Source organism: Euleptes europaea, chromosome 8 (genome assembly GCF_029931775.1).
Source record: "Euleptes europaea isolate rEulEur1 chromosome 8, rEulEur1.hap1, whole genome shotgun sequence".
Taxonomy (NCBI): Eukaryota; Metazoa; Chordata; class Lepidosauria; order Squamata; family Sphaerodactylidae; genus Euleptes; species Euleptes europaea.
The window spans coordinates 13883951-13911086 of NC_079319.1; the positions used below are offsets into that span (position 1 = coordinate 13883951).

The 27136-nt window shown below is 44.7% G+C and overlaps 1 protein-coding gene across 1 annotated transcript in view; it reads right to left on the bottom strand.

Annotated features, from left to right (window-relative positions):
- Positions 1 to 221: 221 nt before the first annotated feature.
- The window catches only part of FER1L6 (fer-1 like family member 6), a 114918-nt gene continuing 88003 nt past the window's right edge, over positions 222 to 27136 (bottom strand). The window contains exons 30-43 of the mRNA XM_056854664.1: positions 25925 to 25964; positions 23720 to 23838; positions 23109 to 23240; positions 21872 to 21997; positions 20626 to 20753; positions 18895 to 19065; positions 17866 to 18026; positions 16341 to 16483; positions 14856 to 14944; positions 11539 to 11637; positions 8019 to 8260; positions 5375 to 5538; positions 1351 to 1451; positions 222 to 425 (exon numbers count right to left, since the gene is read on the bottom strand). Of these exons, the coding sequence (XP_056710642.1) occupies positions 239 to 425; positions 1351 to 1451; positions 5375 to 5538; positions 8019 to 8260; positions 11539 to 11637; positions 14856 to 14944; positions 16341 to 16483; positions 17866 to 18026; positions 18895 to 19065; positions 20626 to 20753; positions 21872 to 21997; positions 23109 to 23240; positions 23720 to 23838; positions 25925 to 25964 (1902 nt within the window). The 3' untranslated portion in view covers positions 222 to 238. The remainder of the gene's footprint in view (positions 426 to 1350; positions 1452 to 5374; positions 5539 to 8018; positions 8261 to 11538; positions 11638 to 14855; positions 14945 to 16340; positions 16484 to 17865; positions 18027 to 18894; positions 19066 to 20625; positions 20754 to 21871; positions 21998 to 23108; positions 23241 to 23719; positions 23839 to 25924; positions 25965 to 27136) is intronic.

Sequence of the window (27136 nt, forward strand, 5' to 3'; positions counted from 1 at the left end):
TGGAACCCACCTTGCTTTTAGACATGACTGAGACAAATCTGGTTTCAAACACATGGATCTGCTTCTCTTGGATCTGGTTTGACTCACAAAGAGTAAATCACCACTGTTAAGTGGTAATACATTATCAGTCCAGTCCAGTACCTTTTAGGTCTTATCCAGAGAATGGGCAAAAAGCAGATCTTTTCTTTTTGTTTTTTTAACTGAACCACTACTGCCATGCGTGAGGGATAACCATCTTCTAAGTTGACCCCACAACAATCCTACGACTAATGGCCCCGGGTAGGGTGTAGATGAAAAGCACGAGGAATATGATCAGGATAATCAGAATCAGTCCAATGATGATGTATTTCTTGTAATTTCTCCAGATGAGATGATACAAACACTTGAAAGGATTGATGAACCAGGAGAAGGAGGTGTCAGGCCGGCTAGAATAAGAAAGGAGAGAAAGTTAAAGCACATTTGTGTAAGATGCATACGTGTGTGTGTGTGTGTGCCTGGCAACTGATGGAAGGTTTGAGGGTGGAGACATGGGGGTCCACAACGTCATGTGCACTGCAACATCACTTCCATTGAAAGCCACAAGTGATGTAGGGTAGCTCTAGGAATCACCAGAAAGTCTTTGGTAAAACCATAGAATTTCCAGAAATTCCTAGAGGAATCCTACGTCACTTCCGGGTTTTCACCAGAAGTGACAGTGCTGTGACACTGCCAGTTTTTAAAACAGGCAACAGGATCTGGGGGAGGGGTATTCCTCACCCTCACTGGGGGAATGGTAAGCCTGCTATTCAGAGAAGTTTGAAGCCTTCCTCTAGCCCAGTGGTTCCCAACCTTTTTTTGACCAGGGACCACTAGGACTTTTTTGTTCGGTGCAGGGACCCCAAGGTTCAAAATAAAAATTCCAAAAATTTGAAAATAAACTTTAATCATAACTGTTAGTTAAACATTAAACTTAGAATAATAGTTGAATATATATTTTTATAATAGAGAACTTTTAATTGAAAATATTAATTTATTATGGGTTTATTACTTTGTTTCGCGGACCTTAATTTAGTTCTCGCAGACCCCTGGGGGTCCATGGACCCCCGGTTGGGAACCAGTGCTCTAGCCAAAGGAGCCTTCCTCCAATGGAGGTTGCTTTTCCTCCAGCGGAAGAACCACTTCTGTTGAAGGACGGCTATGTAGGCTGGAGGAAGGTTTCAAACTTTGCTGAAGGCAGCGTCTTAAATAATCAATTTCCTTCTCCCTGGTCATTCTTACATTTTGGGAAAATCAATCCTGGATGGCAAACATACTTCTTTAATTTCCATACTATGCAGATGAAAAACCAGACAGGGTGGCAATCTGACTTACTTTGGCTTTTCCAAAGGTTCTGGCTCCTTCCGGGCCTTGCCCACTGGGTTCTTCTCAGCCTCCTCTGCCGTGACTAGATGAAATTCAGCTTCTACTTTGCCCTAGGTTGAGAAGAGAGTCCATTTTAGTGGCTAGAATTTAAATGTAAAACGTTCTTCGCTAACTAACACTTATGAATTATTCATTAAAACATGGGCCAGTGGGCAAGGTGGCTAAATAATTAATTTCTTGGTTCATAAAACGGAGCTATATATTTATTGATGATAAAACACTTAGCTGTTACTTATTAAATCTATATCCCACCTCTGTGGAATTGAAGACAGCACTTCTTAAAAATATTACCTGAAACATTATGTCCACCCACAGACCAGGGTTGCCAGGTCTTCTCCACCAGTGGGAGGTTTTTGGGATGGAGCCTGAGGAGGGCAGGGGTTGGGGAGGGGAGGGACTTCAATGCCATAGAGTCCAATTGCCAAAGGAGCCAATTTCTCCAGGTGAACTGATCTCTATCGGCTGGAGATCAGTTGTAATAGCAGATCTCCAGCTAGTACCTGGAGGTTGGCAAAGGGCTATTCAGCCATCAGTCCTCCCCAGTTTGAACTGTCACAGAGGCTCTGGCAGAGCCCCACCTCCTATTTGTCTCCATCTAGGAGTGGGCACCTAAGGTGTGTTATAAAAGGAGGAGCCAAAACCTCTGTCACTGTTGGTATTGTGAAGTGCCCTTTGACGGGGGTCTCAGCTCAGGAGCAATCAGTGGAAGGCATAGGGAGGCCATGATAAAAGAGGCCATTCTAGGAGGAGGAGAAGAGTTGGTTTTTATATGCCCATTTTCTCTACCTTTTTAAGGAGAATCAAAGCGGCTTACAATCACCTTCCCTTTCCCTCCCCACAACAGACACCTTGTGAGGTAGGTGAGGCTGAGAGTGCTCTAAAAGAACTGTGAGTAGCCCAAGGTCACCCAGATGGCTTCATGTGGAGGAGTGGGGAATCAAACCTTGTCCTCCAGATTAGAGTCCACTGCTCTTAACCACTTCAGCATGCTGGCTCTCCAAGCTGGAGCCAGGGGGGCAACCGGCAGCTCACAGATACCTTGTCACTGTTTAATAGTGTGGATTCTTCAAGGATCTCATCTCCTAGCCTAAGCAGAAGCCATACTGTTAAGGGCACAACCAAATCTGCAAGTTACAGGATCAAACCCTCAAACCACTTCATATTTAAAGTGGCATTGTATATCACTACACATGATCCCATCCTGTGGGATACTGAACCTGTGATTTTTCTTTTCTTTTCCTACCACAGCTTAAAGCAGTGAGGGAGAGTGAATTACTGATTGGAAAAACAGCTCAGGGGTGGGAGAGAAACCCTGGCCTTTCCTCAACATTACAGTTCCAATTTCCCAATTTAAATTTGGGGAGTGGCAGAGTGGTAGAGCATCTGCTTGGCATACAGAAGGTCCCAGGTTCAATCCCCAGCGTCTCCAGTTGAAAGGATCAAGTGGTAGGTGATGTGAAAGACCTCTGCCTGAGACTCTGGAGAGCTTCTGCCAGTCAGAGTAGACAATGCTGATTTGATAGACGAAGGATTTGACTCGATATAAGGTAGCTTCGTGTGTCCAACTATGTGTGTGTGTGTGTGTGTGTGTGTGTTAAGTGCCGTCAAGTCGCTTCCGACTCATGGCTACCCTATGAATGAAAGTCCTCCAAAATGTCCTATCTTTGACGGCCTTGCTCAGATCTTGCAAGTTGAAGGCTGTGGCTTCCTTTATTGAGTCAATCCATCTCTTGTTGGGTCTTCCTGTTTTCCTGCTGCCCTCAACTTTTCCTAGCATGACTGTCTTTTCCAGTGACTCTTGTCGTCTCATGACGTGACCAAAATACAATAGCCGCAGTTTAGTCATTTTAGCTTCTAGGGTCAGTTCAGGCTTGATTTGATCTAGAACCCACTGATTTGTTTTTTTTTTTTTTTGCAGTCCACGGTATCCGTAAAACTCTCCTCCAACACCTAGTATACTGTGTATAAATAGGTACATTGCCCCTTTTGGGGGGAAGGGCCATGGCTCAGTGGTAAAGCATCTGCTTGGCATGCAGAAGTTGCCAGATTCAATCCCTAGGATCTTCAGTTAAAGGGACACGGCAAGTATGTGATGTGAAACACCTCAGCCTGGGACCATGGAGAGCCTCTGCTGGTCTGAGTAGACAATACTGACTTTGATGGACCGAGGGTCTGATTCAGTCTAAGGCAACTTCATGGGTTCATGAGTGTTCCCTCATCTTTGGGTCATATTGCACGCTGAGAGTGCCAGTGACAGAATGGGTGTGTGATTCACCCCATTTTTGGGGTTTTCTACATACAATCACTATAGTTAAAATTATGCCTACATGAAAGCTGGAATCCCCCAGCATTTCCACAGAGTCTGGGAATCCACATGTTCCTGCTGACTACCTCATCTTGCAGCTTAATTAAAACAAGGAGATCTTTGGCTTAAAAAAAAAGAATAACTCCCTTGAGTTAGTAAGAAGAAAATTAAACAGTAGGACATTTTGGAGTGAGAAAAGGAGTCAGGAAATTATGTCTCATGTCCTTTTAAGTATGAAACAGATGCCTCAGGAAATTAACATTTTTTTCACTACTCTCTCCCTGTATGTAAATGAAGAGGTTCTTCTGAAATTATTATTGCTGTTTGATATTCTGGAATCCTGTTTCAATAATTGAATTTATTCAGTCCTAAGTAGATGCAAAAACAATATCAATCAGCTAAATTCAAGAAGCAAAGCTCCCTTCGTCAGGTATCTGGGAGTTTTGACTCTTGAAAGCTCATAGCCCGAAAATCTTGTTGGCCTGTAAGGTGCTACTGGACTCAAATCTAGCTGTTTAATTGCAGACCAACATGGCTGCCTTCTGAAACTAATCTCAATCAGGTAAATCATGGGTTGTATCATGTCAGGCTTATTCTGAAATGCGCTGATTGCGCCCTAGAAATATGCTTCCTTGAGAAGGTGGAAGGGTCTTTATAGACTGTCTAGCCCAATCCCTGCTGACTGTAGGAAACCTAGAGATTTCCTCATAGAGGGCTGCCCAGTCTGTTGTGTTTGAAGACTTTCAGAAAGGGAAAGAACTAGTGGTTCTACTTGCCCTTACTTAGGGTTGCCAACCTCCAGGTGGTGGCTGGAGATATACTGCTATTACAAGTGGTCTCCAGCTGACAGAGATCAGTTCCTCTGGAGAAAATGGCCACTTTGGCAATTCGGCTCTATGGCATTGAAGTCCCTCCCCTCTCAGAACCCTGCCCTCCTCAGGCTCCACCCCCAAAATCTCCAGGTATTTCCCAACCTGGAGCTGGCAACCTTACTATCTGGAAATTTCTCTTCATGTTCCTCCATATTTGGGTTGCCAGGTCCCCTCTGGCCACCAGCAGGGGCTGGGGCGGGGGGGCTGGGTTGCCAGATCCAGGTTGGGAAACTCCTGGAGATTTGGGTATGGAGCCTGGGATGGACACGGACCTCAGTGGGGTACACAATGCCATAGGGTTCACCCTCCAAAGCATTTATTTTCTCCAGGGGAACTGATCTTTGTAGTCTTGAGATGAGCTGTTATTCTGGGGGATCCCCAGGTCCCACCTGAAGGCTGGCATTCCTGTTCCATATAGATAATTCCCCTCATGTAGAAACCCCTAGCCTCCTCCTTGGCATGCTAGTTTTCTGCATATGGGGAAGTTTTTCAAATGGAAGAGCACTAAATCATCTGAGCCCCCATATTACAGCTCAAACACAGGTTTACTGCCTCAGTGAGAAAATACTAGGCCTCAAAGGAACACAGCTCCTGCACCTACAAGCCAGAGGACTGGGAAAGGAAGATCTAGAATTGTAGGGAAAGAGAGGGGATTTGGATTCATAATAAGCCGAACGACTCCACAGTTGACCCGTGTGATATCTGAATCTTCATACTATTCCTGTTTTTAAAAGCATCCACCAATTGCATCCACTAAAATTGCACTGAGCAGTCTTTGATGTCTTTGATGATTTACCGTGAGTTCGCCGGCTTTGATGAACGGCCACCAGCCTCGGACGCGCTTCTGCTGAAATATGGAGATCTTGTTCTCCTCACTTGTCCCCGTCATCATGCTTATGTCGCAGCGCTTGGCTGTCTTGGCAGCTCGGGGGAAGCCATTCAGAGTCATTTCAAGGGAGCCTGAGAGGAAACAAAAATGAAATTCCACGTCACTGAGAGACCGAATGGCTGAAGCAGCTTTCGAACAATATCTTCTGGATTGGACAACCTCCAAGGATTGGACGACCTCCAACTTAGACAACCTCTAAGGACTGAGCTCCTATTAAGAAGAGTATAATTTGCTTATTATTTTCTCTAACGGTTCCAAAGGTGGTAGGTGTAGGATGGCCAAGCAAAGCCCATGCTTCTACTTAGGATGCCCTAAGTATGATGCTGTGTACTTCTGCATGAATTATAATTATTATTTTTTACCTGGTTTCTTTCTTTAATGTTACTGGCAAGATGGAAAAAGGGAGGCTGGACTCAGACTCTGGTCAGAAACTTCCAAGGCTTGACTGTTACGGAACGAGTTAACGGGAGATGAACTCACGGTACGGGAAAGGAAGTGAGGGCAGCTTTACAGCTTGTCCCAGACAGGAAAAACCATGAGAGAGCTAAGAGTTTGTGGAAGGGGAAGGGGCTAGGAATGGGGTAGGGGTGGGGTCAGTCTTGAAAGGACATGACTAAGGAGAATGGTGGAGGATGAGAGGACCAGAAGGGAACCTGCAAATCAGGCTCTTGTGGAGAGGGGGAAAAACTCAACAGAACATCAGTCATATATACAGAGGCAATGGAAAAGCGACGCCGAGGCAGAGAAAGCACTGGGGATGTAAAGGAGCCAACCGGCATCTGCTGAGCTCTTCACACTGGCTCCATCTGCATGAAATTTACTGGGTGACTTGTAGGGTTGCAAGCCTCCAGGTGGCGGCTGGAGATCTCCCACTATTACAACTGATCTCCGACTGATATAAATCAGTTCCCCAGGAGAAAATGGCCACTTTGGCTATTAGACTCTATGAAGGAGCTGGGTATGTTTAGCCTGAAGAAGAGAAGATTGAGAGGGGATACGATAACCATCTTCAAGTACTTGAAGGGCTGTCATATGGAGGATGGTGCCGGGTTGTTTTCTGTTGCCCCAGAAGGTTGGACCAGAACCAAAGGGTTGAAATTAAATCAAAAGAGTTTCCGTCTAGACATTAGGAAGAATTTTCTAACAGAGAGGTTTCTCAGCAGAACAGGCTTCCTTGGGAGGTGGAAAGCACTCCTTCCCTGGAGGTTTTTAAGCAGAGGCTAGATTGGCATCTGTCAGCAATGCTGTTTCTATGACCTTAGGCAGTTCATGAGAGGGAGGGCATCTTGGCCATCTTCTGGGCATGGAGTAGGGGTCACTGGGGATGTGTGGGGGAGGTAGTTGTGAATTTCCTACATTGTGCAGGGGGTTGGACTAGATGACCCTGGTGGTCCCTTCCAACTCTACAATTCTATGATCGAAGTCTCTCCCCTCTCCAAACCCTGTCCTCCTTAGACTCCACCCTCAAAACCTCCAGGTACTTCCCAACCCGGAGCAGGCAACCCTAGTGACTTGGGGGCCATTGCATTCTCTCAGTCTAACCTTCCTCATAGGGTTCTTGTGTTCACTGTGCTTTGTATGAAGTGGAGAGAGAATGGTTAATTGAACCCCTATTAAGGCATTTTAGCTCACCTGGAAATTCCTTGCATCAATCAGAGAACATATTTCTGAGATATCTTTTGGTGGATAAGAGTATATGGGTATCCCGTTTGGTGGCTAAATTTCTGTATATTGCGATTATTAAATGTAAGTCACTTATAAATAGTTCATGCCTCAGGTAGGTTGAATGTCATAGCATTTCTAAGTTTATTATAGTGTCTATCATTATCCATGGATTTTAATGGTTAATCTTTTTTACGATTGTTTATAATGTTTTAGAAGTTATATGTTTTGGATTCCTTTTAAAAATTAATACCTTTTATTCTGTATATGTGATAGATATTTTACTGGTCATGGACTCTTCTAATAAACTGACAAAGGGTTCTTGTGAGGACAAAATGGAGGCAGGACGAACCACCCTACACCATCCTGAGCTCTTTGGATGAAAGGGTAGGATTAAAAAGGTCCAAAATGAATAACGTTTTTTTAAATCCTACCCTTCTTCTGAGAAGCTCAGGGCAGTGCATGCCTCCTTTTATCCTCACAACAGCTCTGTAAGGTAGGTTAGGCAGAGGGAGAGGGGTGGGCCTCAAGTCACCCGATATGTTTCGAGGTACAATGAGGATTTCAACCCGTGTCTCTCCAACATTAGCCCGCACCACCACATAGCACTGGATGAAAGCAACCTGAATCCTCCATATTTACAGTAACACCCAGTAGGATTAACTTGGGCAGAATGGGAAGAGGGACAGAACAACAAGATGCATTTATGGATTCATTAAAACATTTACAACCTGCCTCTCCTTGTGGTTCGAGGCGGTTCAAGGGCCACCATCTCTGACCTTAGCATTTACCGTTCTTTCACCACATAATCTGGCATCAGAAAAAAGCACTTTACCAATTCCCGTGCCCTTCATTCAGATTCAAATAATACCGCTGGTCCAGGCCTCACCCAAGAAATCGTCCGAAGAAAGCCTTTCGAAGTCCCAGACCTGAAGCACCAATTCTGCTGGTATTTTGCGCTCTGTCTTGTCCAAGGAAAATATGTTCTCTCTCTTACAGACAACCATGTGCTTCTCAGCCGGGAGATAATGGAACGGAAACACAAAACGCCAGTTGAAGTTCCCTTCTCCGGTCAAAGAGTTGTAGTGCACATCGGTCTCCTGACGGTCATCTTCCAAGCCTTTCAGCCACCTGTTCAATGTGAGTTAATCAAAGAGAGTAAGGAGGGGCCCTAGGGTTGCCAATCTCCAGGTACTAGCTGGAGAACTCCCGCTATTACAACTGATCTTTAGCCAATAGAGATCAGTTCCCCTGGAGAGAATGGTTGCTTTGGCAATTAGACTCTATGGCACTGAAGTCCATCCCTCCCCAAATCCCGCCCTGGAGCTGGCAACCCTAGCTGACAGCATGGGACCCACTGAACAACGAGCATGTGGCAGGAAGAGATGTGTCACCAGAGTCACATTTAGGGCTGCCAACATTTAGGGCTGCCATGGTGGTGGCTGGAGTTCTCCTGAGATTACAACTGATCTCGAGGCGACAGAGATCAGTTCACCTGGAGAAAATGGCCATTTTGGAAAGTGGACTCTATGGCAGTATACCCCATTGAAGTCCCGCCCCTCCCCAAACCCCTCCCTCTTCAGTCTCCACCCCCAAAATCTCCAGGTATTTCCCAACCCGGAGCTGGCAACCCTAGTCACATTACAAGAAGAGGATGAGCCTAAGAGTCACCAGAGGAAGGGGGCTCTACATAACAAGTGCACACAGAGCACTGAAAGACTGTCTGGCAGCGATGGGGGTAGTCAGGCCAGGTTAGGGTTGCCAACCTCCAGGTACCAGCTGGAGATCTCCTGCTATTATAACTGATCTCCAGCCGATAGAGATCAGTTCACCTGAAGAAAATGGCTGCTTTGGCAACTGGACTCTATGGCATTGAAGTCCCTCCCCTCCCCAAACCCCTCCCTCTTCAGTCTCCACCCCAAAAATCTCCAGGTATTTCCCAACCCGGAGCTGGCAACCCTAGGCCAGGTGGAAGAGAGAGAAGACAAGGGAGAGGTTTTGCTGGGAAGGATGGATAGGGTTGTCAGGTGGTGGCGGGCAAACCCCTGCCAATCAACCTGGCTGCCCGACGACCAGCTGAGGGTTGGCAGGCAACATGTGCATGTGCGTCTGCCCACGGCGACACGTCACTTCCAGTTTACACCTGGAGCACCACATCGCAAGGGGCCATTTACTACTCAAACTGCGAGTTTGAGTGGTAAAAGGCCTTTTGTGATGTGGCACTTCTGGGTGTAAAACGCATCACAAGGGGGCTTTGACCAATCAAACTGGGAGTTTGAGTGGTAAACAGCCCCTTGCAATGCGTTTTACACCCAGAAGTGCTGCATCACAACAGGCCTTTTACCACTCAAACTCCCAGTTTGAATGGTAAAGGCCCCTTGCGATGCGGCACTTCTGGGTGTAAACCGGAAGTGACGTGATTGCATCAGTGTGGCCACGCGCACAATCTCACCTCACCTCACCCCAAAAACCTCCCGCTGGAAGAGAGGAGGGACCTGGTAAGCATAAGGATGGAGGAACCTGCCTGTGCTGAGAAGGAATCCTCTGCACGGCTGAGTGACCTCTCTTCGTTGCCCTGCTGCTCCTCTCAGTAGGCACGCAAAGAAGGGCAGGACGCATGGCTCCTTTGCTCTCTGTGCATGCACACTAGCAGAAGATGTTTCCCAAAAGCATCAAAAAGGGCTTGCAGCCCAGCAGGTGGCGCTCCACAACCCACCTTAGCTTGATGACGCATGGGGTTGAAAACCACAAATCTAGTATACTGTGTTGTGTGATGTCCAACCTACATGCCTGCAGTTTAAATCCTTTGTTTCTTGGCTTATCCTCATGGACTAGAGTGAAAAAGCTCCTATTTAAACAAAGGAACTAAGCAGTCTATTTGTAATGGTCTTTTAAAAATAAAGGTAGCATGTTAATGTTCTAAAGTTTGCTAGACCCACAGTCACAAAGCCACTTAGGAATAAACTTGGGGAACTACCACAATTTTGGGAAGTTTAGTCTTGAACCAGGGAGTGCCAAGCAAGACCCAGAAGAGTGACTGCATTATTTCTAAATTCCAGAAAGCAGCTTCGTTTAGGTGGAAATGCAGCTGGGTTTTTCTGTCACCTAATTGTTTTTTCTTCTCTGTGTTTCTTCTATCTTCTGCAATTCTAAGACATGTCAGGAATGTTAACAAAGCTGTTTGATGATAGAGTTCCATCAGGGAGTTATTAAAATTCTGTCCATCTCTGCCCCTTTAAGGAACAAAACACCCCCAGTCTTTCAAAAGTCTGATTATAATGCATTTCCCCAACTATTAGCATATGATATTTAAAAATCTTTTCTAATATGGTTACTTCATTAAAAAAAACAAGAAAAAGAAGAAGAATTGGTTTTTATATGCCGACTTTCTCTACCACTTAAGGCAGACACAAACTGGCTTACAATCACCTTCCCTTCCCCTCCCCACAACAGACACCCTGTGAGGTGGGTGGGGCTGAGAGAGTGTGACTAGCCCAAGGTCACCCACCTGGCTTCATGTGTAGGAGTGGGGAAACAAATCCAGTTCACCAGATTAGCCTCTGCTGCTCATGTGGAGGAGTGGGGAATCAAACCCGGTTCTCCAGATCACAGTCCACCACTCCAAACCAGCGCTCTTAACCACTACACCACACTGCACAATACGTGCCCAATTTTTTGTAACATGGGGGGCCCTCTTGGATGGGCAGTGCCTTGGGGCAAATGCTGCTCTCCTGAGAAGAAGGCATATATAGATCTGTCAATGCAGGAACAGACAACCAGGAGACCACACCCGTTTGTGATGCATGCTGCACAGAGCAGAGTTGCAACACTAAATGAGTAATTCTTTGTCTTCTAGGATACACATATTGCACAGCAAGATTTGAGTTTGATAGCATCTTAAAGACCAACAAGATTTCCAGAGTATAAGCTTTTGAGAGTCAAAGCTCCCTTGGGGAGATACAAGTGGAAATGGGCCTTCCTTCTTGAATCTGAGTAATATTCCCACGCATACCAAGTAGGGTTGCCAGATTTTCAAACTAGCAAACCCATCACAGGGTATCTGAATACAAGGCTCATTTCTGCAACGAGAGACATGTACAACCTGCATGTTGAGGCCCTGCATGAACTGGAACTCTGGGTTTTTTTTGAGCATTTTGCTTCTGGAAGGGCAGGACTTCATTTTATCTGTGCGTCAGTTCTCTGTCTGCTTAATTCTAGTCAGAAGTGGCATTTCTGACGAGCCTTTGCAGCCAAAATGCCAAGCCCACAGAGGTGTCATCCGAATGCATATGCAAAACAGGCTGATACAGCTGTGACTCTCCTTCTTGATGGATGGCGTGGGTCACACATTAATTCAGCTGTCAGTGCCAAAATGAGAGGAACCACAGGCAATGCCAGGGTGCACCTACCCTTTCACATAGATGTCACTGGATTTCTGTCCGGTAAAGATATTCTCATCCTCTAAAATGACGTCCTCTGTATTCCAGATGATAACTCTTAATTCATAACTGGTAGAAAAGAAAGAAAAAGAGCTTACACAGAATATAAAAATCGGACTGTCAAAATGTTAGTTGATGATTTGCAGTCAATCATTCTGGTCTATGCAAGGTTAGAGCACACCCTGTTGTGACCATCCCATTCCCTCTCTGTGTCACATATACCCTCTTAGAGGCTGAGCACAGTTGCCTTGGCTTCCAAAACCATGGTCTCATTTCAGTGACCATATGAAGTGGCCCCATATTGAATCAAACCACTCTTTCCCCATCCTGCTGCCCAAGAGCCTTTTACCAGGAGATGTGAAGAGCAGTGGTTCCCCCCTCTGCTCCACAGGGCCACAAAAGCAGATGAAACAGGGGCATTTTCAAACTAGCAAACCCAACAATTGACCTAAAAGGAAGCTGCTTTTCACAATTTGTGACTTTTCAAAGGTAACCTCTTCTTTTGGTGATTTGGGGGGGGGGAGAGGCTGTGAAAGGAGCAAGTATGTTTGCTTACGGTATTCCAGAAACATTACCTGAACAGGTTTTGTACATTGCCATCCTAAGCAGAGTGATATCATTCTAAGCCCATTGACTTCAATGTTAGAAGGATGTAGCTATCCTTAGGATTGTACTGGTATTCTCTCAGTGGTATCTTCGTGTGCTCTATTGATCCCTGCCTTACTCTAAAAAGGCTTCCTTTACTGATATTAGCGCATGTCCAGATCTGATGGGCTAGAAAGTGTTATGATATCATAATGCTGCGTGATTCCTGATTAGCTAGGATCGTTTGAGAAAGTGAACCTTAACCAGGGAACAAAATGGTGCTGAAGGGGAAACAAACAGGATTGAAAATAGGTGGACTTTCTCATTAACTAAAGGCTTCTTTGGGGAACATTAATGCTCCTCTGAACCCGTGCCCTGATCATTGAAAGGCATACTTTTGATGCTGACCTAGGTACGAATGACGGGGAACAACACACTGTGGGTTTGAATTGTCTCTTACACTGCTTATAAAACTAGGAACTAAGTTTCGTGCTTACAGATACATTCTTACCATTTATCAAATACAGATATATTTAATCAGTATATAGATATTAAATATAGATTTCTCTTGCTAGAAAATCCATAATTAATACATCCGTTTAAAGCTTCTGACTAAAAATTAACTTCTGCATTGGCTTCTTCAGCCTTTAGCCTTTCACTAATTCTCTCTCTTTTGTCATAACAGTGAAAGCTTCCGAGTAGCATAACTGATGTTTTAATAACTTCTATGAAAATACCCCAGACTAAAATGCTGCTATTCAAAGTCCTCATTAAATTTACATTAAATAAGATTTAAGTGTCTTGGCTTTTCATCACACCCTCTGAGCAGTTTTCATCACACTGTCTGATCAGTTGGCCTATTCAACACAGTGATATGTTTATTTGAAATTATTTCCCCATATTACAAGGCCCAAACCTTCACTTAGCATATGTAGATAAGGGTCAGTATGCAAATTTTCCAAGTTTATTCCAGCAGATTGGTTTAGTTTCAAAGCTGGTTTTTTTTTTGGAGGGGGGAAATAAATATTAGGGTTGCCAACCTCCAGGTGGGGCCTGGAGATCTCCTGCTATTACATCTCATCTCCAGACCACAGAGATCACTTCCCCCTGAAGAAAAGGGCTCATTTGGAGGGTGGACTCTATGGCATAGTACCATCCCGAGGTCCTTATCCTCCCCAAACCCCACCCTCTCCAGGCTCCACCCCTAAAATCTCCAGGTGTTTCTCAAACCACAGCTGGCAACCCTAGTACAAATACTCTCAAAAGCTATAAAAGAAGAACTTTCCAGAGTAAAATGGAGATGTTTAATCAAGGCTGGGAAGGTCATTCAGACAGGAGGAGACAGCAGATCACTTCTTTCAATAATTTGCTCAGGTAAACAGACTGAGCAGGTTGCTGTATTGTTTCAAAAGCTTGTAAAACCTGTTTAACCAGAGGCAATGGTGCATCAAAACAGGGTTCACTGCTATCAAAGGAACTCAAACAACTTGGCCCTTAGCTATCTGGAGGTGAAAAGAAATAGAGGGATTGAAAGATATGTGAACTAAGAAACTTCCTCAGATTCTCTTGTTCCATCACAGGGGATACTGAGGCATGCTTTCGGTTGCTACATGTCAGAAATAGAGGGGGTTGCATCTGACTTAGGTGGACCCAGTGCCAAGGCAAAGCCAAGATGGAAGCTCTAGGTCTCAGGTTTGGGGGGCCATAAGTATAAACCGGGGAATCTGCCAAACTCCCCTCTGATACCAGACATGGGACTTTTTTTTTAAAAAGGTGTGCAGTACATGGGAATGGAGTCGTGTGGCATGACTAACAATGACTGACAAATTTGTCATGGCACCAGCTTTTGTGAGCCAGAGCACACTTTCTTAGACGCATGAAGTCCTACCCTTTCAAGTATTACCAGTCTAGCAGTGCAATTCTAAGAAGAGAAGAAGAATCGTTTTTTTATATGCCGACTTTCTCGACCACTTAAGGAAGAATCAAACCGGCTTACAATCACCTTCCCTTCCCCACAACAGACACCCTGTGAGGTAGGTGGGGCTGAGAGAGCTATGACTAGCCCAAGGTGACCCAGCTGGCTTCATGTGTAGAGTGGGGAAAAAAATCCAGTTCACCACGTTAGCCTCCGCCACTCATGTGAAGGAGTGGGGAATCCAACCCGGTTCTCCAGATCTGAGTCCACCGCTCCAAACCACCGCTCTTAACCACTACACCACGCTGGCACTCCTTTTGAGCCCACTGAAGTTACTGAGCTTAGAAGGGTGTGACTCTGTTTAGGATTACACTGTTTGTCTCAACAAAACCTGGGAGTAGTCAGCTCACGAGAGAAAGTCTCTCCTTAGAAACCAACAAGATTTTTGGTATATAAGCTTTCGAGAGTCAAAGTTCCCTTCGTTGAGCTTTGACTCTTGAAATGTTATACCCCCAAAATCTTGTTGGTCTCTAGGGTGGACTTGAATCTAGCTGTTCTACTGCAGACCAACAGAGCTACCTTCTGAAATGATTTTCATAGAAGATAGGAAGAGGAAGATGGAAGATTTTATGTCAGGGATGCTTCCATCACTGCAGGCTTTAAATTCAACATCACAGAAAGGAGAAAAGCATACAGTGATTTAAGCGCCCCTTGTGAAAATGGCCTAAGAAAGATATCGCATTAATAATGTTGGTACAAAAGCAGAGAGGAGTGTGAAATGAGTTACCCTTTGGGTTTTCTGGGTGAGATATCAACAGGAGGCCCTGGGAGTGGCATATCCTTCGGAAACATGTCTACCCACATCTGCACACGGCCCTTTTAGAAAAAAAACATAACATATCCAGTTTAATATTCTAGCCTCATTAAAAAAAATTTTTTACAAATAAAATTTCAACAGAAGCAAGTATACTGCAGCATCCAGGGATCTGAGAAAAACCAGGTCACTGAATGCTTCAAAGCATAGCCCAGGAAGGGAGCAAATACTCTGGTTGTAATATGTGCCTTCCTCTCCTCATGGGTACTTAATCCTTGGCTAGAGGGATTCTTGGCAGGGGGAGAAGTGATCTTGCTGGTAGCAAGCTATCAACAGCTGAGTTCCGGTGATTCCTAGAGCTATGTGACATCACTTCCAGATTTTCCCTGGAAGTGACTTCATGCCCCGTGACACCAGGTTTTTTTTCTCTCTCTCACCATAGTGGGAGGCCCTCAACCCTGTGTGTTGTGTTAAGTGCCCTCAAGTCGCTTCCGACTCACGGCGACCCTATGAATCAATGTCCTCCAAAATGTCCTATCTTTGACAGCCTTGCTCAGATCTTGCAAATTGAGGGCGGTGGCTTCTTTTATAGTCAATCCATCTCATGTTGGGTCTTCCTCTTTTCCTGCTGCCTTCAACTTTTCCTAGCATGACTGTCTTTTCCAGTGACTCTTGTCGTCTCATGACGTGACCAAAATACGACAGCCTCAGTTTAGTCATTTTAGCTTCTAGGGTCAGTTCAGGCTTGATTTGTATCTATAACCCACTGATTTGGTTTTTTTTGGCAGTCCACGGTATCCATAACACTGTCCTCCAACACCACATTTCAAGGGAATCTACTTTCTTCCTATCAGCATTCTTCTGGCAACCCAAGTTTGGGCTATATCATTATTCATTAATTTTACTTAAAATGTTTACACTGCCTTCAACACAACACCCCCCCCTCAGCCAGTTCCTAATATTAAACACATGAAAAGCGAAACCTCCTTTTAAAAACATAAAAAGAAATAAGCACACGTGATAGGTCCTACACGGTCAAAAAGTTATAAATGCAATAGTAATTCTGTGTTCACTGTGTCAGGCTGCCTTCCCCCCCAGCGGCAGCCCAAAAAAAAAGTTTTGGCAGATTTTCCACAAGGTACTACATAAATGGCCATGCTTTTCATAGTAAATATTTTGCCTCTGGTGGCACAGCAGTACAAAATAAGGCCCCTCCTGATGAACACATCGTATAGCAGGAGACTTTCTTTTAAAATTCCTGGCTGGGCCCAGGACATTGAGGGCTTTATAAGCAAGAGCCAACTAGAGATGATCGCAAATTTGCTACCTTTGTTTTTTTGACCCCCAATTCTCTGCTTCAATTGCTCTTTTCCCTTGCACAAATCAAACCCACAATTCATCACCATTTTCAGTTTCCTCACCTAAACTCCCCCCTCCCCCAAATGTGGAAGCATTTACCTGCTCCATGCCAGGCTTGTCTTTGTGATAGATGGGCCGAGTCTCGATGTGTTCGGGCACCATCTTACAACCGACCCCGGGGATTTCATTCCAGGACCGTAAAACTTTCAGTGCGAGGTGTTCGTATGATTCGACAGGTTCTTCTTCAGGAGAAAGGGCAGGGAGAAACCGAGTTTGCGCATTAAGGTACTGATTAATGTGGCTCTGTCAATTAGCGAAGGTGCTCATTAAAAAAGAAAATCTGATTTGCTATAAAGATGCTTTTAACGACTCCAAAGGGAGAAACGCATAAAGCATGCTCCATGCTTGTGCCCAGGAATACCCCATGGAACAATAAGAAAATTAAGTTAACCTTCAGGAGGTTGTGAATCACTGTAAGCGACATGGCTCAACTATATTCATGGATCACTTGCCGGATTGGAATCAGTGGGCATAAATTGGACGTGCGTTGGAATTGGCTTCTGAAGGCACACTGAGTGAATGAGGATGCAGTCACGCCACCGCTCTGCTTTGAAAGCTTTCTGGTGTGCATCTTCTTCCTGATTTTCATGCAACTAATCACACACTGACACTTTGAGTGCTTCTAGAGGTGGGTTAAGACCACAGCCTATAAATTTTACTTAAGAATTTTGCTTTCTTGCTTCTTCAGGTTCCCCTCCTTCTCAAAATAAGTTATTCTTTAATGACACCAATGATCTGATTGACACCATTAAAATTTCAGACTGTTATCTCATGATTATTAGTATTGCTATTAATTTAGATATTTATACCATGCTTTTCTTCTCAATAGGAACCCAAAGCCAATTACAACATTATTGTCCCCTTCTCTTAAGGTTGCCAACCTCCAGGTACTAGCTGGAGATCTCCTGCTAATTCAACTGATCTCCAGCCGATAGAGATCAGATCACCTGGAGAAAAATGGCTGCTTTGGCAATTGAACTCTATGGCATTGAAGTCCCTCCCTTCCCCAAAACCTGCCCTCTTCAGGCTCTGCCCTCGAAATCTCCCACCGGTTGAGAAGAGGGACCTGGCAACCCTAATTACAACTGATCTCCAGCTGATAACTTGCAGATAAAAACAGTACACATTCATACAGAATGCAAACAATCCTAGTAAGCCCACAGCAAAAAAAAAAAAAAGCAGAAAATCAAAATAGCTGATGAAATATGAACAAATATAAAATGATATTAAACTTTTGCTCATGCCCAAGGGACTGTCGCCTACTGCAGTTGGACAACAGATGTCAACAATTGTTTATTCATTTATTTATTTAACTAGGTTCACATCCCACTCTTTCCCTGCTGGAACAGGGCTCAAGGCGGGATAAAAATCAAATATTGTCTTGAATGTTTGGAGGTGCACATCTTTTACACTTAATTACCCATAATGCGGCAGCGGCTGTTGTTGATGGAACTTAACAGGGGGAAAAATAATTAAAAGAACGCAATATATGTATATTCTGTTGTCAGTGGTTGTTATAGTGATTCAGATCCTGATCGAAATAGATTATAAACAGTATGGTTACCATTCTCATCTTCCTGGAAGACGGTCTGCCCTGTAAAGACTTTGCCCCCTATTTGAATCTTCCCTGGCTGCATGAAGGGCCCGTTCAGTCTGTTATCTTTGCACAGCTTGGTTAGGATCTCAGTTGGCTTGGTGGCATCTCGCCAGGCATTGTATCCTTCACTGCAAATCAGAGACAATGGTTTTAGAAGATAGGGAGGTTACTTAGGGTCACAATCTGTTTTGTATGACAGTGTGGGCTCAACCAGAAGATAGGGGTGACACGAGCCTGGGGGAGGGCGGGGTTTGGGGAGGGGAGTGACCTCGGTGGGGTATAAAGACATAGGGTCCACTCTCCACAGCAGCCATTTAGCCTGTAGTCTCTGTAATCTGAAGATTATTTGTAATTCTGGGAGATTGCCAGCCCCATAGGGTTGACAGCTCCGGGTTGGGAAATACCTGGAGATTTTGGGGCGGAGCCTGAGGAGGGCGAGGTTTGGGGAAGAAGAAGAAGAGTTGGTTTTTATATGCCAACTTTCTCTACCACTTAAGGAAGAATTAAACCGATTTACAATCACCTTCCCCTCCCCAAAACAGACACCCTGTGAGGAAGGTGGGGCTGAGAGAGTGTGACTACTCAAGGTCACCCAGCTGGCTTCATGTGTAGGAGTGGGGAAACAAATCCAGTTCACCAGATTAGCCTCCGCCGCTCATGTGGAGGAGTGGGGAATCAAACCCTGTTCTCCAGATCAGAGTCCACTGCTCTTAACCACTGCAGCAGGCTGGGGAGGGACTTCTATGCCATAGAGTCCAATTGCCAAAGCGGCCATTTTCTCCAGGTTAACCGATCTCTATCGGGTAGAGATCACTTATAATAGCAGGAGATCTCCAGCCACCACCTGGGAAACCCTAAGGCCCCACCTGGAGACAACCCTAAGTCTTGGACTCTCTGGACCTCTTAGAGGGCCTGCCTTTGGCAGCCTGTAGCTTCTGCTCGAAGCTTCTCTGCCAGCTGTTCCTTAACCAATTGTTAATAGACTGAGAAGCTTACATTTCATATTGGCTTTGCAACCCACAGGTGGCTCGATGCCTGCTATAGAAACGATTTTCCAAATCAATTTTCGTCTCTCCAATTAGGTCGTCTGAACCTATCAAGTCATAGTCATAGATCAAGACTGAAAGCAGGGATTCCTTGGGGAAGGTTGCCTGAAGTTCGAAAGACCTAATTCAAAAGAAGATTCATAACATTATGTCAATCATCCCCCTACAGCTGAAACCCTAAGTTGGGGTGTGGAACGTCAGGCCCGGGGGCCTTTTAAGGCCCGCGAAGTCATTTGGTCTGGCCCTTCGCGGATCCTGGCAGATCTCTAGCTCAGAAGGACCTAAGACTGGTGATCTGCCCCCTCTCGCAGACAGAAGTAGCCTCTATTCAAGGTGGATGTGAGTTTGTTTTGCTGAGAAAAGGAACCTTTTTTCCCCTTGCAGAAGAGTCATTAGCTATGGAGCTGCTAGGACTGCCCAAGAAACTGTGTTAACTCTTTCCTACCTGGGCCGTGGAGAAACGTATTCCCTCTGTACTACAAGAGGGCTGGGGGCAGAAGTGGCGACAATGGAGGGGTTAAAGGGGGCAAAGCCAGAATGCGTGTGTGTGTGGGAAGTTCTTAGCCAGTGTATCCTCATTTCACCCCTAATTTTTAAGTTGATAATTTTGTATGGCCCGCGAATGATGTTATAAATATCCAAATGGCCCTTGGTGGAAAAAAGGTTCCCCACCCCTGAGCAAACAACGGGAAAGAATTCTAAACAAATTCAATGGGAATTACATCTATATACAGATGCTCAGAAGTGGAGAACTGGACTGAGTGTCAGTTTTATTGTTTAACCAGAAACACAGTTTTAACACTCGCTAATTATTAAAACAACTTTTTTTTGTTGCTTTCAAGTCATAGCTGGCTTTTGGCAATCCTCTAGGGTTTTCATGGCAAGAGATGTCCAGAGGTGGTTTGCCATTGCCCGCCTCTGAGTAGTGACCCTGGCCTTCTCTGGCGGCCTCCCATCCAAGTACTAACCAGGGCCAACCCTGTTTACCTTCCGAGATCTGACTAAATCAGGCTAGCCTGGGCCATCCAAGTCAGGGCTAACCCTGGTGGTGGTGGTAAGGTAAATGCCGTCAAGTCGTAGCCAACTTATGGCAACCCCATAAGGTTTTGAAGGCAAGAGATGTTCAGAGGTGGTTTGCCATTGCTTGCCTCTCCATGGCCACCCTGAACTTCCAGGGTGGTCTCAGAGCTCACTTTAATCCACAATGTTTTGTTTCTGATAGGTATATTTTGTTGGTTTTTAGCAGGGGCTTCTATTCACTGTATCTGTTCTTCTGTCTTCCTTTTCCTGCTCTCAGTTGCCCGATGGCTGGTGGAATTCAACTGGAACCTGGAGCTCACACACTCTAGCAACGGAACAGTTGCAGTAAGCTTAACTAATAGTTTCATTAACATAAATGGACAAGGTCCATTTGCGTTATTACATGAAAAGAGATGAAGCAACAAAAACTAATTCCAGGAGATGTTGTTACCTGCGCGGAAATCAAATTTGCAATCAGACAACGGGACACTGATTGCCAGGAATTTAATCAGCAAGTTATACAACATCCAAACAGACATGCATCAATGCATTGACAAATGTACCGGTACTTTGTTCCAAATAACAGAGGTGGCAGGGAAAATGAAATATCTGTAGCTAATTTGTAAAGATTGGGGCATCATGTACCTCTCAATGAACTCACCTTCCGAAAACTGGGTTTAGCTGCTTGGGAATGTAATTGTCTCTGTCTTTAATTTCGGTGTTGCCCAGTCTAAGCACAATATAAGGATCCGATTTACCATCTGGATCAGCTGGACTGAGGTTAAATGCCTTAAAAGAGATGGGAAAGATTTTCTTACAAGGAAACCATGCCATTAAGAATGAGGTGGTAGAAGAAGAAGAAGAGTTGGGTTTTATATGCCGATTTTCTCTACCATTTAAGGCAGAAACAAACTGGCTTTCAATAACCTTCCCTCCCCCTCCCCACAACAGACACCCTGTGAGGTAGGTGGGGCTGAGGGAGCTCTAAGAGCTGTGACTAGCCCAAGGTCACCCAGCTGGCTTTGTGTGTAGGAGTGGGGAAACCAACCCGGTTCACCAGATTAGCACCCGCCACTCATGTGGAGGAGTGGGGAATCACACCCGGTTCTCCAGATCAGAGTCTACCACTCCAAACCACCACTTTTAACCACTATACCACACTGCCTCTCATGGTAGCATTGCAACTAAGAGCTGAACACATGCAGCTGTCTTCTACTGATAGGGTTGCCAGATGGGAGATAATATAATGACGATATAAAAGGAACAGAAAGCACAAATCATTGACTTTATAGGGGGCATTGCAAAGATTACAAAAATAAGATAAATATGGGGAATACATGAACAAATTACTTTCTTTCCCCTTTCTCTTGTAACATCCCAAATGGGACTTGTGATTTCTACTGCAGTGGAATTCACTGCATCAGAGACCTGCAACAGAAGCGCGGGAAATGGAAGGGCAGCTAACTTGTACTTCTGTTTTCTCTCTATTCCTTCATAAGCTTTGAACTGGCACTAGTCTGGGAAACTGAGTCTGGCCTATTTGGGAAAATTAGGAAATTAAGGGCCAAATGTGATGCTGGAACTGTGTGGCTGGAACACCAGAGGTATAATCTGGTTTTAAAAGGGGAGGGGAATTTAACTCTTCCACCCTGATCAGATATTAGTTTCACAGCAGCCGTAACCCCCCAACAGAGAAAAAAGACATGCCCACAACCTGCGTGTCTTTTTTCTGATCTTGGAAAAGGTCAGGAGCGAAAGTGATCCACCGCTTCCCAAGTAGTGTGGTCCCAATCCAAGATCAGCCCCTGGGCTGGTTTTAGGGCCAAATTATACATTTGGCGCTCCAGCTCTGAAAGTTGAGTATCACACTTGGTTTGGCCTAAGGATGTAAGCAAAATTACACTTACTGCCACAACATATACTCTGATGAGAACTTTCACAGAGTGATTTGGTGGTATCCCCTGAAGAATCTTCGGCTGGCCTCCTTCTCCAGAGCAGCAGTCATCTGGATTTTTGTATATGCAGAAACAGCCCTGTTGGTATACAATTATGGATATCTATTTATTAAGGTCAAACCAAGAAAGCACAGGCATAATGTCACACATAGAGTCAGCATTTTGCAAACTCAAAATAAAATTAGTGTTATTATTCCAGACCTCCATCTCTCAAGCCCAGTGGTGCAGAGTGGTAAGCTGCAGTACTGCAGTCCAAGCTCTGCTCACAACTTGAGTTTGATCCCAACGGAAGTTGGTTTCAGGTAGCCGGCTCAAGGTTGACTCAGTCTTCCATCCTTCCGAGGTCGGTAAAATGAGTACCCAGCTTGCTGGGGATAAAAGGAAGATGGCTGGGGAAGGCACTGGCAAACCACCCTGTAAACAAAGTCACCCCATGGGTCAGGAATGACCCGGTGCTTGCACAGGGGACCTCTACCTTTTTACTACCATTTCACTTCCTGTAAATGATTATACCATTTATTATTTCTTTCTTTCTTTTTATAATATTGGGATACAGAAAAGAGAAAAAAAGAGGGGGGGAGAGAAAATGCAGCAGATATATCAACATGTTTGTGTCCAAGCTACAATACAATAATACATTTTTGAACCCATCACTAATGTTTACCTTATCTGAAGGATCATTGGATGATATTTAATATTCAAGTCATTCAAACCATTAGGTGCTAATTCATATAACGGTTACTGCATTTATCTCTTGTACTTGCTATTATAACAATCAAATCGTCAAAAAATCAATTACTAACTTTGATAGTACAATATATATACTTTGATAGTATATATATTCTCTTGGTTAATTAAACTAAAGCTACTGACTTCACATGCAGAATGCTGTTAAACGTATTGCTTCTCTGCTTCTCTACTTGCTATAAAATAAATAAACTTTTATTATTTCATTTATTATTTTGAAGACCCGCAGCTCAGTTGTGATTCCAGAAGAACTCTACGCCCCATTTTTGAGGTTGGCAAGCCTACTGCCCAATCTAGGAGCAATTTGGTTCACTTACGACCCATGCACCTCTGTGTACCCCTACACAAGCACAAGCTAAAAATACTGTTGAGAAACACACACATTTTCGTGCAGCGTAGATTCTTACACACCACACGCTCTCTAGCCAGCCTTTAATCTTACCTTAAACTTTCCTATTATCCTTTCGTCATAGTCGCCATGATCTTCATCGGTAGACTTGCCACGGAAGAGTTCAAAGGTTTTTACCCAGTCTTCAAAGTTGTTAAATTCACTCTCCAGATCTCCATCATAGATCTTTGGAAAAGATGGGTCCAACATTCAGCCTTACAAAGTAACAAAAGGCCTAATTTGGCACTGTAGTTGGGGGCTAGGGTTGTCAGGTCCCTTTTCGCCACCAGCAGGAGGTTTTTTGGGGGCGGAGCCTGAGGGGGGAGGGGTTTGAGGAGGGGAGGGACTTCAATGCCATAGAGTCCAATTTCCAAAGCGGCCATTTTTCTCCAGGTGAACTGATCTCTATGGGCTGGAGATCAGTTATAATAGCAGGAGATCTCCAGCCACCACCTGGAGGTTGGCAACCCTAAGTCCTGGACTCTCTGGACAGAGGGCCTGTAATAGCAGGAGATCTCCAGTTAATACCTGGAGGTTGGCAACCCTAGTTGGTGCCCTTCAGTCTGGATTACACAAATGTTTCTGCTGATGCTCCAAAACAGATTTCCCAGGTCAGCAGAGAAATCGGAATAACCAAATCTAAAATAATCTTAAATGAACTCTACCTCCAGTGTTGCTAGCTTTGGAGATGCTTCTTTCGCTTTCTTCTTGACCAGTTTATCTTTCTTCTTTCTGTCTGGTTCATCTTCGATGCTTAATGTCACATGGCCACCAGTCTGCGTTGCTGTAAAGATGAATGAATGGTTTTTAAGATATAATAGTTAAATCAAAAAAGGCTGCCATGATTTTGGAGTTTAGTAGGGATGATAATGATTGATTTATTATTCGATACAACTCTCTCTCTCTCAAAGAACCATAGGGATTGTGGTCTATACTAGTGTGTTTAGCTTGTTGAGACTAGGATCCTACTATGTAAAATTTGCATCATTTAATGTGTCATGTTAATAGAAACAGAGCTGGAAGGGACGTCAAGGGTCATCTAGTCCAACCCCCTGCCCAATGCAGGAAATTTACAACTACCTGCCCCCCCAACTCCTCCTGTAACCCCTGCTCTATGCCCACAGGAAAGCAAAAAACTTCCAGTGTCCCCGGCCAGTCTGGCCTGGAGGAGCATTCCTTTCTGTTCCATGCCACTCATCCCCACTTGCATGTGGGCCCTCTTTGCTTCTGAAAACACTGTCTGTTTTCCTTCTCCACGTGCCTCTTCTGTGGATCTTTCAAGACTGGTAATTACCACCCTTCCCTAAACGCTACCCACTAGGGTTGCCAGGTTCTTCTTCAACATTGGCGAGAGGTTTTTGGGGCAGAGCCTGAGGAGGGCAGGGTTTGGGGAGGGGAGGGACTTAGAGTCCAATGGCCAAAGTGGCCATTTTCTCCAGGTGAACTGATCTCTATCATCTGGAGAGCAGTTGTAATAGCAGGAGATCTCCAGCTAGTACCTGGAGGTTGGCAACCCTACCCATGAGCTTGGTCAGAAATGGAAAACTATTACACACTGATCTTTAGAAAATACACTGTAGGATTCTATTTAAGGTGGGAAGCAGAATTGCCATCCACATTGATACAGTGTCAGAAAAGAGCGTCTGGTGTACCAAGGCTTTGCTCTCATGTGGAGATCCAAATAGCCTGCATAATTACCATAGATAACCGGCAAACACTGCAGCACCAGCGTTTTAATGATTGAAATTCTGCTCACCTGAGGCTTTGGGGCTAAAAATAAAGTAGGTCATATCTATGCTGCATTCATTAAATTAAGGGGCTTGTGTTAGGGAACTTGACCCCCCCCCCCAATAAAAGATAAGATTTAACTACGGCTGTGAAAATTATACCAGTGTCTCGAGTTATACCTTCCTTGGAATCCTAACTTGATTTCACTGCCTTCTCGTCTCTCATCTAGCACCATAACAATGGACTAGAGTGGATAGATGCAACCTTTACACTAGCTGGGTCAGAGGATAAATAGTAATTACATTTTTTGGGACTGCGGATTGGTATTTATTCTCTCCCAGGTAAAAAGATCTTGGGTTCCCCAGTCTGTTACCTTCCTGTCCTGCTCAGTTTTCTGACAATGGCTCCTTAACCTCTCCTTCCTATGCCAGTGAAATGGTTCAGAAGCAGATGGCAAACTGACACACTCTAGGAAATCATTATAAAAATGTGCCTTCCAACAGAGTAAGAGGAAGTCAAAGGCGAACCCTCAATCAATTGATTTCATGAAAACTCACTGCTCCATCTTCCCCTCAATGGCACGTTAAGGAAAAATTGAGGAAATGGGCTGGCTGTGTTTAAGGGCTTAAGGACATCAGGGACATGATTGGGGATAAAGAAGATCCTGTGCCAATGGAGAGCATCTCTCACGATACCCCACAATGAGTTAGTAGCTGCCACCATGTGCACATCTAGGGTTGCCAGGTCCCTCTCCGCCACCAGCAGGAGGTTTTTGGGGTGGAGCCTGAGGAGGACGGGGTTTGGGGAGGGACTTCAATGCCATAGAATCTAATTGCCAAAGCGGCCATTTTCTCCAGGTGAACTGATCTCTATCGGCTGGAGATCAGTTGTAATAACAGGATATCTCCAGCAAATGCCTGGAGGCAACCCTACGCACATCACACCAAATTCAATGCATAGATAAGTATGACATACATATCTGGGCTGAATTACCAAATTTCACCCTAAATTGATCCTTATCTGGAAAGTACACATATACCCAGCAGTGAGTAGGACAAAAAACATCTTTGCACGAATAGTTCCTCAAGTCAATGGGGTTTCAACATTAAGCATGAAAACAAATAACACAAGAAAGTACTCACTACTTCCTGGTTTTCCATCACCAAAATCGAGTACTTTTGCCTTTCAAAAGGATAACAGAAAAGAACAATTACACCCTTAAACATAAAAAGAACACTACATAGCAATATACTATAGCTTTAATAGGTTTGCTTTAATTGAATGAAGAATCAGTTATTGTGCTGCTTCTTTTTAAAAGATTTTTAGAGGTATTTAAGATATTTTTTAGTGCCTGCTACTGATTCTTCTGGTTTTACTTCTTCTAATTTTGATGCTATATGTATACAAGTCAAATATAGAAACAAATCTTCATGTAAGCATTGGTGGGCCCCCAATCCTAAGGGTGGTGGTGGTTTAGCAGCACCCAGGGATGGTACAGCCACGCCACCTCCAGAACGGATTGCTGCCAAGCGCAGCAAGCCAAAAATACAATTTTGATGGAAACCCCAAAGAACTCTGCACAGAGTTCCATGAAGCTATGCCTGCCTTTTTGCAGGCATAACTTGTTGCCTGCAAAAAGGGGCGTTCCCGGGCCAAAACGTCAGCTCTGCCCCTGAGAACACCCCAGGAAAGTCCCCACTGGCGCAAGACCTGGCACTAGAAAAATGCTGCCAGAGAGGCAGTGCTCATGCCCAAGCCTCGCACTGCCAAGCAGCTCTCCGAAGCTGGTGTAAGTGGCCCTGTGCCAGCGTCCATGCCACTTTAGATGGTGGAAGTGGCACTTACGCCGGCGCTGGGGTCACGCCAACCCTTGAGTAGCTCCGGCCTCCCCCTTTAGGATTGCTCAGCTATTTGATCGTGCACACTGCATTTTTAAAATGGTTGTCAGCCACCTCCACAAGGATAACAGGTGGTGTAGCAAGGTTTCAAATAAATACATTTCGACACGCGCACCACTCCATGACTGACAGGAATTTCAATGGAAAATAGAATTGCCAGATGGTTTTAAACAAATATTGGACAGGCTGAGCCCAAGCACAAAACAGCTGCAGCTGAGGCCCTCAGGCCCAGCGCCATCTCCTTCAAGCCCAAACAGTGTAAGGTTGCTAGTTGACTCAAACAATCTAGTATTTTCACTGACTGTCCAGGGAAAAAAACTGGGGGGGAAGTGGACATTTAAATGTCTGGTATGCTGTCAGGTTTTTTTCCTACGCACTCAGTGAAAATACTGGACTGTCCGGGTCAATAGGCAGATGATGAGAGGGAGGGCATCTTGGTCATCTTCTGGTCACTAG